The following is a 12,248-nucleotide window of genomic DNA, read 5'->3' as shown; positions in this document are numbered from 1 at the left end:
TGCTGACGTTAATAAATGTGACAAGCTGCACTAAAGCCATCTAATTCTCCTGACCTTTAATAATCCTGCAAAACAACAAAATGTCTGAAAACAACAGCAGATGTGATATAGTTTGCAAGTACAAATTCTGCATGTTCTAGGGTCCACATCCTGCTGGTTACTGACAAAAAAACTGATATCACAAATATCACAGGAACGATTTCTGGACCATTGCAGGTTAATATACTGTTTACCTGCTATGGGTTTATTGTGCAGTTGAGCAACAACCTATTGTACTACCTATTGGTACTCAAAGCACTTTTACAGTCACAATGAGACATCTACCCATTTGCTCACACAGGCACACATACATTCACACACCAATGTGAAATGTCTTGCTCAAGGATGCTTCAGCATGTTCCAGGGATCAAACCAATAACCCTGTGGTCTGTGGACAACCTACTTTTCCTACTGAGCAGGTTGTCCACGCCCTTTTATTTCTATTTTTTTCATGGTATTAATATCATGCCATCATTCGACGCTCCAGAAAAATGATTTGAAAGGCTGAAGCTCACTGTGAGTCTGAAAAATGTTTTGCATATCTGACACTACCTTTGGAAACCTTGCACAACAAAAGTCTGAAAACATTCTAATCTGCAAATATTATTTCATATTGGACTAACCAATAGATTAAGAGAGAAGTCTTCCACACATTCAGAATAATAGCCAGGTGTAGCCAGACTGAATGTTTATCAGAATATCAGACTGGTAACGGCTGTGGCTCAGTAGGTAGAGCGGGTTGTCCACGAACCAGTGGGTCAGCGGTTCGATCCCCGGAATGTGCCACATGCCGAAGTGTCCCTGAGCAAGGTAACATGCCATCTGGATTTCAGTATGGAGCGATTCGACTGGATAGTCCTCTGACTAATCAGATGCATTTTTTGTTGTCAACAAATTCAACTCCATGACGCTCAGATGACGTGTATGACGTCGTTGCTGTTACTCTTCTTTCTTAATTACATTGAACAGATCATAATATTTTGTAAAAGTTCAAGTTTGAACTTTTTCATAGAAATATGAAACATGAGCAACTAGAGGTAAAATATTGTTGGAATACCATAAACTTCTGAAACCAAAAAATTAGTTCTTCTCTTCATAACTGAGCAAAGTTTTTTCAAAGCTGAAATATGTCTAAATGAATCTAGCCTTGGTGTTTACAGCCCTAGAAGTGACAGAAAATAGTCTTTAAGAAGAGATCACCGATTATTCAGTAGGACAAGTTGTTTTGTTTACCCTACTTCATCAACTAAAGTTTTTAACCATTTCTGTTCCTGTTAACATGCTTCATGTCTCTTGTCTGTAGGCGGCCTGTACATCGACAATGCCTATTACCAACCACAGACCATAGCCACCCCTATAATCATCCACCTGGGCCCTCAGGATCTTTTCTGACCCTGCCGGCGTACCAAGGCCAAAATCGACAGAAAACCCGACCTCCTCTTTTATCCCCTTGTTAAGGTCTTGTCTGCACCTCTCGATTACCGCGGCGCTGCTCTCCCGGGATCCTCGGCAGCAAAACTGAAAGCAATATGAAAGAAGAGCACCTCGGGCAGCAAAACCTTGCTTACTCAGAAATGTCAATAAAACACAAAGCAATACTTCTTCTGCCTTTGGGAATCTCAACGAATTCCAATCTGAACTCAGACTGTCCCTCATGTTAACTGCTGTATGTAAATAGAACATTCCCTATCTGTATATATGGATGTGCGTGTTTTGAATATATATAAACATGTTAATAGATTTAAATATATCACAAGTTTATAATCACTTAATGTAAATACTGTACTACGTTTGTATTTAAAGCACTGTCAGATATCTATTAATATATCATTTTACAGATTGTCTAAAACACTGTATTGGTATATTGATGTTATATTATCCCTAATTAAAAATTACCTGATATCGTACATTCAATTTCCATTTATGCTTATGCATCGGAATATGCTAAGGCATAAATCTAGATTAACTGATCATTTTTCCAATCAGAAGGCAAAGACAGGGCTGTTAAAAAGTGTTTGTAGCCTTCAGAATATTCTACATTACTAAATAAAAATTACAAAATAAATCAGCAGTTTTCACAAAAGTACAAAGAGGACCCAATCAAATAAATGAATGAACAAATATTTTACTTGTGTATTTGGAAAAAAATCAATCAGTGTAATGGGACTCAGGTGTTATTCAGTGCCCGTTCAGTTTAAAAAAAAAAAGTGGATGATGGCAAGGACAAAGGAGCTTTCTGAGGACCTTGGAAAAAAGTTGTTGTTGTTCATCATTTGGAAACCACAAATCTGAATTATACCAACGAATACTAAAAGACATGAGAGAAACTCTGTCATGCAGGAAGATAACACCCCCAAGAACACACTTATTTATTTTTTTTTAAACAACAGAATGGGTAAAGAAGAGCAAAATTATGTTTTGAAATTATCAAGTCAAAGTCCTGACCTTAATCCAATAGAAATGTTGCAGCAGGACCTGAAGCAAGCAGTTCATGTGAGGAAACCCACCAACATCTCAGAACTGAAGTGGTTCTGTTCTGAGGAATGGACTAAAATTCCTCCCAGTTGTAGACAACAGATCAGCAGTTACTGGAAACATTAAATAGCTGTTATTGCTGCACAAGGGGATCACAGCAGATACTGAAAACAAGGGTTCACATACTTTTGCACCTCACTCATGATCATTGTGTACAAATGATTTATTTTCTTGAATACATGCACACATATAGTAGTTGTGTTTCATTTGCTTGATTGGAATTCAAAAGATGTTTGAGTCATTTTTATGCAAAAACCTTTAAGTGGCACTCTAATTATTTTCCATTTTTCTGCATACTGAATGATTTTTCCTCCAAAATGATTCAAATAAAGCTAAATAAATTTAGTAAAATGATTTTACTTAAGCAAAAATGTTGGGCACCGTAGGCATAACTTGTTGCAGATGTTCATGAAAGGTGCACAAACCTTGGACAAAAATCTCATATTTATCGATAAAATCATGGTGTATGTAGTTTAGGATCAAACTGAAATAAATTGAGAAACTGTTTTAAATGACAAAGATTGTCTTCAAATAAATATATTTGAAGAGAAAGAAGTCATTTTTGGGCAAATGTATTTATTTGCGTTTATTCCTCAGTGTTTATTTTTGAATAATTCAGTATCATGTATTGAAAATTACACCCAACCGATGCTAGTGGAATAGAGTTTAGTTTGCATACACCTGACCAAATATTTAATTTTTTTCAGAATTTCTGACATTTAATCCTAGCAATTTCACTACTTTATTTTATTAATGTAAAATGTAAGAATAAGTGTAGAGAGAAATATTTATTTTAGATTCCATTCCTTTTATCACAATCCCAGTGGGTCGGAAGTTTACATACATTTGACTTTGTTGTCCTTAATCCATTTTGTTGCAACTTTCGAAGTATTCTTGGGTCACTATCCATTTGGAAGACTTCTTGACTGATGTCTTCAGATTTAGCTTCAGTATATCTAAATAATCTCCCTTCCTCATGATGCCATCTATTTTCTGAAATGAACCAGTCCCTCCCACAACATGATGCTGCCACCGCCGTGCTTCACCACTGAGATGGTGTGCAGCTTGCAAGCCTCAACCTTTTGACCTCCAGATGAAGTTGATTGTAGAATTTCTTTTACTGTGAATATAGATATTTTATACCTATTTCCTTCAGTGTCTTCACAAGGTTGTTTGCTGTTGTTCTGGGATTAATTTGAACTTTTTGAACCAAAGTTTATCCTAAACGGTATCATGGCTAGTCCCATGGTGTGTAACATAATTGTTTGTAAAGATTAACATGGTGCAATCAGGGATTTGGAAATTTCTCTCAAGAATGAATCTCACTTGTGGAGGTTTCTGTGTTTTTTTCTGAGGTCTCATTTCTTTTGATTTTCCCATCATGTCAACAAAACAATGTAATTAGCCAACCAGGAGCTTCCAAAGCTGTGACATCTTTTTCTGAAATCCAAGCTGTTTAAAGTCACAATCAACTAAGTGTATGTAAACATTTGACCCACTGGAATAGTGATACAGCTAATTATAAGTGAGATAAACTATCTATAATCAACTAGACTTCTTAACTAACTTGCTAATATTGTAGTTTGTATGAAATATGAAATCTGTAGAGTGGTTGAAAAGTCAGTTTTAAGGCTTCAAAATAAGTGTATGTAAACTTATGAAGAAATGTTTGCTTAAATTAATTACTTTGGGAAAAGAAATTTCCAAGAAACAAGTAAAATAAAGTAAGAATAACGTGAGCTTACATTCAGTTTAAAGCTATGAAAAGTGTTATGAAGCAGACACAGATTAAATGTTGAGATGTTTTTGGTCACTGGAAACCACAAGTGCCGAAAGCAATACTCAACTCACTGAACCTTCAAATCACAAAAATGCAATTATGGAAAGTGCAAAGTGTCTACTGCACATCTGTACTATGGATGGCTCACTGCTTTAGCAGTTGATATTTGAATGTACTATTCTCACAGATTAACCAGGAACACAAACAATAATGGTCAAAAATGAATAATAATGTGCATTTTAAGTTTTGATTTTCAGTTAAGAATGTTATTTTCTCTAGAAAAAGCTTTTACATGTGAGAATAATATCAAGAATGACATCGTTCGAGTCTTCAGTGGTGAATGTCTTCATGAACTCATTACTTTTTTTTCCTTGTGGTATTGTACATGTGGGGAGCTCAGAAGTCGCTGCTGTGCAAAAATGTTTCTAAAAGCTTCAACATATCTGATGAAATGCTTCCTCCAAATGATATATTTCATTTAAATACATTTTCTGGACAATATTTCTGTTTACTGTCTCTTTATTGAAAATTCAACATTAAACTGGGGTCAGACTACAAGTGTTTAAAATCCTACTCAATCAGGTTGAATCACACACTTAAGGAAAATCTTAGCAGATAAACATGCCTCCAATCTCTAACTTACACTACAAGATTTGAAAATAATACTGCAATGCATAATTCTGGATCTTATTGAGATTGTCTTGTATGACCTGAGAGCATTGAATGTGCTACCTTACATGATCTAACGGGTATGTAACCAAATGGAGACAAAGATTTATCCACACTCCAGTCCAGAAGGTGACAGTAACGCACCTGTGAGCTGGTTTGCAAACCGTCAATCAAACCAAAAGAAAAAGAGTTTGGCCTTACCTCCCGTGTATGTAACCAGGGGATGAGGGGAGGAGAACAAAAGAAAGTAGTTTTTTGGGGAAAAGGAAAGCGACACAGAGACTGACAACTGTGTGTAAAACAATGTTTCTTTATTCAAAAACAAAATACTAATGATAACCAAGAATGCTGGTCACAAAACTAAACACAACAGACCAGAACCGACAGCCACAAACAAACTAAAGGCGCCACCACACCTGGGGGGAAAAAGACAAAACGAACCAAAAAGGACACAGGCAAAAAAACAAGAAAGATTAATACTGTCTTTTCCACAGAAAAGATTAGTCAGTACCTCGCCGTTATGATTTCCAACAAACAAAGCCAACCTCACGCTCCCACCACTGTGGTCCACCATCTCTCTCTCTCCAGGCCGCACCTCTCCTCCACTCTTTAACCAAGATCAGCTGATTACCTGAGTGGAAACGGCTGCTGGTCGGAGGAGGGGCGATCACCTGGAGGAGGAGAGTGGGAGAGAGAGACACAAACACACTAAAACAACCACAGCGGCACTAGGACTGTAACAGGCCTGATGACTGGTAACATGACATCTGAATTTTATTATGGGGCGTGTTTTAACCGATACAGGGTTAAAAAAAAACAAAAAAAAAAAAAACTGCACCTAAATGGATAGTCCTCCAACCAATCAGAGCAAGGAATTGTCCACAAATGCCTTAATCATTGTTAACTGTTGTCTTTTTATGTTGTTTCACTGTCAATATCTTTTGTAACAGATGCAATAGCAGACTGTGAACGTCTTGCTTCTCAGACAGCAGACAGTTTGTTGTAAACAAATTCAACTCTATGGCACTCAGATGACATGAATGACTACGTCTTCTGTCTACTCTTCCATTTGATTGGCAGATCTTTGCCAGTGTATAATCAGTTCCTAACCGAGAGACGACAGACTAACTTTCCACACTCACAAGAAAAATTTGGTTTGGGGAAGTTGGTCTGGCTTGCAGGCTAAGGAGAACTTGCTGTAACGTTGTAATACATTGCAGTGATAAAAAAAAAAAAAAGAAGAACAAAGCGGAAGGTAAAACAAGTGTATCAGTAGAAAATATATGGGGAGATTAACAGATCTGGGCCGAGCTGGAGATAAATTGGCATGAAACTCCATAGTCTGACCGTCAAGCATAAACTGAGAGCAGAGAAAATGAAACTCAACTGCTTCCTCAGATTTGAAGACAAATCTCCTCTGGCGGTTTGCGTCTTAAATCACTCTCACACTCTTAAATCTGCTGACATTTGTTTTGTCGTTTTGAACTTCAATACAGTTCTCTGATGTGTCTTACCTTTTAGTCTTGGGATATCAAAAAAGGCTTTCTGATTTGTAACAGTCACACAAAACATGGACATTTTAAATAGGTGCGAATTGAATAGAATGGGTTTAAAAGACGATTTGGAAATGTGCATGGTGTTTCTTCCTAACCTCCTCTTCAATGGGATGAGTGTTCCTCCAGTCATGCTTGGCTGCCGAAGGGCTAATTACATCTGAGTGAACGAAGAGAGTGAAAGAAATGTCTGATTACACACTGCGAGGATCAGACAAATGGCACAAAACAAGACATTTAGGACAGCTGTTTATATGAAAAGCTGTGCCTGTTAATGAGAAGAAATGTGTTCGGAAGGCTGTTTGTAACTCTGCAGGAAGATTGTCTGGTCTCCAGCTTCCCACTGATGTTCCTCAGAGCTACACGGCATCTGCAGGAGGCTAACCTAGACTTTAAACATTTTATTTTTCCACTGGATTTAAGCCAGCACCATTTACTGTCCATGGGACATCTTCTTTCTTTTTCTAATGCATAACAGTGTTTTTCTCTTTAGGACTGAAGAATTCATTTCTATACAATAAATAAACTCTCACAGAAACATGGAGGCAGCAAAAAAAACAGCTGTAATATGTTATGATTTTATCATATGTCTAATCATAAAATAAACACAGCAAACTCTATGTACCTAAAGTTTTGGGCTAAAAAATACAAGTATATATTTAAATCTTAAAACTGCTGAAGGGCCCTGAGATAGACTGGCGACCTGTCCAGGGTGTACCCCGCCTCTCGCCCGATGACAGCTGGGATAGGCATCAGCCCCCCCGCCACCTTTCACAGGACAGGCGATTACAGAATGAATGAATGAACTGTTGAAGGTTTGAGTAGTTACTAATAGTCCAAGTTGCTCTGTACATTCTTGAAGGCTGACTGACACAAATTGATGCAGGGCTGAAAGTGACAGCAGCTTTTTGACATTGTGCACAGACTGTTTCATACATCAAGTGCTGCCTCTTAAAACTGATGTTAGCCAGAGAAAAGTGTCCAGCGTCCCTGAGGTCCCCCCACAGCTGAGCTACTTATCAATTTAGTGGCTTCAGACTGACTTGACATGCAGACGATGAGCCGACACTCCCCTTCCCAACAGATCTGGTTCTTCTGGTTCTTCTTTTCTCACCATACTGTCAGAGTTAATTGTTTTGGGTCAAACAGACACTACGTCCCGACTGAGTGAGATTAATCAGTAGTATTGAGGTTTTGTTTCGTTTTTTGTATGAGGCAGAAACATGTGCGCATTCATCGAGGATGGTATCAGATGGAGGTCCAGATCCTGCTGGTATTTTTAGCAGTGAGAGAGAGGCCAGAAGGTGTTAGATTACGCAGTGTAGACACATGCCACCCTCACTAATGGCAGTTTGTCGTCCTATATCAAGCACTCACGACTGAGATGCAGGGCAACCGTACAGTAGACTTGGTTCATTCAGCTTCTGAGACGAACAGAAGCACCTGCGATATCAGCTGGATAAAGGACAAGCAAGCTGTGGAGATGGAATACCAAAATCATTTGTATCTGCCATTCATATTTAAGATCATTTAAAATGCATACAAATGTAATTAGATGTTAATATCAGATTCTAACACATATTGTGTAGGTCCATTTTTTACCTGTTTTTGACTCCTCTAGAGCTCTGAAGGTGTGATGTGGCACCAAGACAGTAACAGCAGATCCTCTTAGTCCTCTAACTTGGGAGGTGGAGGCCTATGGATTTGACTTGTTTATCCAGAACATCCCATAGATGCTGCATTGGATTGAGATCTGGGGAATTTGGAGGCCAAGCCAACACCTTGAGGTCGCTGTTGTTGCTGTTGTTCCTCAAACCATTCATGAAGCATTTTCAGGGAATACTGTTTTCATGAAAGGGTGGACATGGTCTGCAGCAATGCTTAGGTAGGAGGTATAGCATGTGTCAAAGTAACATCCACGTGGATGGCAGGACCCAAGGACATTGTCCAAAACATCACACTGCCTCCACCAGCTTGTCTTCCTCCCATAATGCATCATGTGTCCACTGTGTGTTCTGACTCCTTTCTATCAGAACCAACATCAACTTTTTCAACAGTTTAATGGTTTGAAACAAGCCTTGTGATAATATATACATAGATTCCTGACTTGAGGGTTTGGTAAGACTGAATCAGTACTTTTGTGTGACCACAGCCTCCTCTGCTGGTCAACTTTACTCAGACACAACTTTTCTCTTCACAGCTTGCAGTTTCCTTGAAGACAGATATTTGTAATGATGCAATAGAGGACTTAAAAAGTTTAGTATTTGAGCTGAGATGTTTCCTATTTCAAAGGTCAAAGAGGTTTTTATTGTCATTTCAATCATTTCTTGTACGTGCAGTCCATGTTGATGTGAAGGGACGTTCCTCTGGGACCATGGAGCTACATGAAGACATAGAATAAAGGGTTTTCTTATCTTATCTTAGGACTAAGTAAAACACAAGAGACTGAGCATAAAGTGTGCCTGTGCAAGCAGTACAAACTGTGCAGACAGTGCGTACAGTGTAGATAAACAGTGTCAACAGTGCAAGAGAGAAAGAATATGGAGCAGTTGTGGAAAATGCAAAGATGCAAAGTTTTAAAGATTTGATTTGGTAAAGGAAGAGCAAAAGGAAACCTAGTTTTATACTCCTGTTTGTGCCAGATAATCAAATCTACATTATAAAGAAATGACTAAACTATTTCCACCACAAAAAAGAAACTAGACTACGATTACGCTAGACTACGCTGCCGTGCACAGGGGTGGTAGCATTATGTTGTAGAATTGACTGGTGCATTTCTGGAAATACATGGCATCATGAGATAAGAAGATTATCCAGCTGAAGAAACATTTCAAGGGTCCAACCGGGAAGTTAGAACTTGGTCACAAATAGGTCTTCTGCAGAGACAATGGCCCCAAGAATACTTCCAAAGTTGTGGGTAAAATAGCCTAAGGATAACAAAGGTATTGGAGTGGCCATCACAAAGCCCTGAAACCCTGAATTTGTTTGTGAGCGAGGTGGCCTATAAACCTGACTAAGTTCCAGCAGTTCTGTCAGGAGGAATGGGCTAAAATTCCTGCAACTCTTGGAGTCACAATTTAAAGGCTACTAAATAAAATGATGAAATGATGAAAAAGAAAATGAAATAAATCTTTTTCCCTAGAGACAATGCCAGAGAGGTATGGTTTACTTGGAATAAATGGCATCTGCCTTCACCTGTAAATATAAACATAAATGAGGTGGTGAGAATCAAGGCAACTATTGACCAAATAATTAGTGAACTACTAAGGAAAATGAAGAGTAGGAAGGAATAATAAAATTACACTGAAAGAAATAATGAAATAAAAAAAATGGGGAAAGGATGATGGTAAAATAAGTGGGAAGGACAGAAACGAAACGGTAAACAATGGTCACAGAAAAAGAGAAGTAAGGAACAAAGACAAGACGGAAAAACGGGAGGACAAAGCTGCACTAAGGACTGATGAGGATGAAATGATGAAAAGATAAGAGTGAGAAAGAGGTCAAAAGGCAGCTGGAGGAAGCATGAGAGAAAAAACGAGGCAAGAAAAACAAAGAGATGAGCAGGACTAAAAGATTTGAAGCAGTAAGGATCTTATAAGCCAGCAGATGGCAGCAAACCTCTGACAGTCTGACTAAACTGAGATCAACAGCAGAAACAGCCTCTGCTTTGTTTCTTCGAGCCCTATCGTTCATCCTAAGTGGACAAAACATGTTATTGTGCCAGCTGAATATTTGACTTCATAGAGGCGATTTGATCTTAATTTGGTCCCAGCCTCACTGAATCACTGAACTCTCTCAAATCACATGGAGGCTCTGGAATGATGCAGTCTTGGCAAAGGTTGGTTCAGAAATAAAGTCTGAAAAAAGTGGAAAGTGAAATCATTTTCTGGCAAGGTTTTCTGATTAACACGTTTGTATAAGTGTAACAGAATCAAATGTATCACTGTCATCAGAAACATGAATGATATGAAGAAATGTGAGATGCATTTTATAAACCTCATTATTTGATTTAAATCCTGCAGCTCTGTATGTCTAGTGTGATTACAGAGAAATTTAAAAGAGCAAAAAATGTTCCAAAACAATGTGCTGGTTAAGTAAATATTAGGGCTGTCAATCAATTAAAATATTTAATCAGATAGATAGATAGATAGATAGATAGATAGATAGATAGTTTCTTTATTAATCCCAAACTGTGAAATTTCTCTGTTGCAGCAGCAATGTACAGGCATTCAACCATACATAAATATAACAAAAGCTAAAAATCAACAATAAAAAAAAATAGAGAACTAAAAAAAGAACAAAAAGTATACACAATATTTACAAAATTATAAGATAAGTGATAAGTGAATAATAAAAGTGAATATTAAAAAAAAGGATAAATAACAATAAATAATCAGGATAAATTACTTGATTTCCATACAGTGCTAAAAGTACAATTATTAGACCTTTTTCTAATTCTGAATATACCTACCTTCTAACTCCTTATTTAAAATGCTTAAAAATCAATATTTTTCATTTAATCAAAATGGTGTGCAGTCTTGACATCAAGTTACTTCCCTCCAATCTCAAACTTAATCACACAGCAAGATTCATTCAGATAGTCCTACAACCAATCAGAGCAATGAGTTATGTGACTGTATGCTATATCAAGAAAAGCTTTAATCACTGTTAATTGTTTGTCCTTTAAAGTTATTTCCTTTCTGCATCTTTTACAAAGACACAATAGCAGAATCTAAGCATCTCGTTTCTCCAACAACAGCCACTTTGTTGTAAACAAATTCAACTCCACGGCACTCAGATGACATGCGTGACTACGTCACGGTTACCTCTCTGTCCATGACCACATAAAACCCAGGCATAATCAGTTCTCAACAGAGAGACCAATTTTCCACCACAACAATTGTGAGGACGGAGAGACTTTAGGCTGTCTACCAGATTATGGGAACAGCTGTTTCCTTATGTGTTGTCTTTCAACAAATAGTGCTGCTTATTTAGTCTGAAGCAGTGAGTGAGTGGGGAAATTAATTATCTCTATCTCTATTTCTTGTTTGGCTAACAGTTTTTTAGCTAAAACAAGAAATCTGGACACATCATACTGGACTCTGTGGACAAGTGTATTTTAATACTGTTATTGAAACTAAAGGGCAGCAGACTCCAGACGTAAAAGATCAAATCTAAGTCACATGCGAGGGTGAGGATCAGCGTCAGAGCTGTAGCCTGGCTCCAGTTTGGTCATTTGCTGCTGCACCTGCAGATCATGAGACGGACTGATAATAACAGAGCTGCTGTCTCTCTCCTCAACACTGGGCAGTCTTGTGCTGTTGTGGCCGGAGGTTAATCAAAATCATCCTGGCTGCCCCCCTGAGAATCCCCCGAGGAGAAATATTTTGTCCATTATTTTGTTTGTTTTCATTCAGAAAGGATGTTTATTTTCAGATTAATTTTTAAAAATCCATGAACAACAGAGAGGAGAATGTTTCCTGGTTTGCTGGAGGTCATGAAAACAAAAATGCAAACCGTGACCTTATTTTTTGAGATTCCTTCATTATTAAAGACTACTGGAGAGGGATACACACTACCCTACAAGATATTTAAAAAATGAGAAATATCACTAGAAACTAAGACCATATATCTTGGATATTTGCATAAAAAAGACAAAGAGTGATGAATAT

At 37.8% G+C, this 12,248-nt stretch overlaps 1 protein-coding gene across 1 annotated transcript in view; it reads left to right on the top strand.

Annotated features, from left to right (window-relative positions):
- LOC311493159 (spermatid perinuclear RNA-binding protein-like) overlaps positions 1-1,757 on the top strand; it is a gene marked incomplete at its 5' end in the record, with an annotated part of 31,609 nt that extends 29,852 nt beyond the window's left edge. The window contains one exon of the mRNA XM_084551721.1: positions 1,343-1,757. Within this exon, the coding sequence (XP_084407847.1) occupies positions 1,343-1,431 (89 nt within the window). The 3' untranslated portion in view covers positions 1,432-1,757. The remainder of the gene's footprint in view (positions 1-1,342) is intronic.
- Between the last annotated feature and the right edge of the window lie 10,491 nt (positions 1,758-12,248).

Source organism: Chelon labrosus, assembly GCF_963514085.1.
Source record: "Chelon labrosus genome assembly, chromosome: 9".
NCBI classification, from domain to species: domain Eukaryota; kingdom Metazoa; phylum Chordata; class Actinopteri; order Mugiliformes; family Mugilidae; genus Chelon; species Chelon labrosus.
This window is presented reverse-complemented; position numbering and strand designations above follow the sequence as displayed.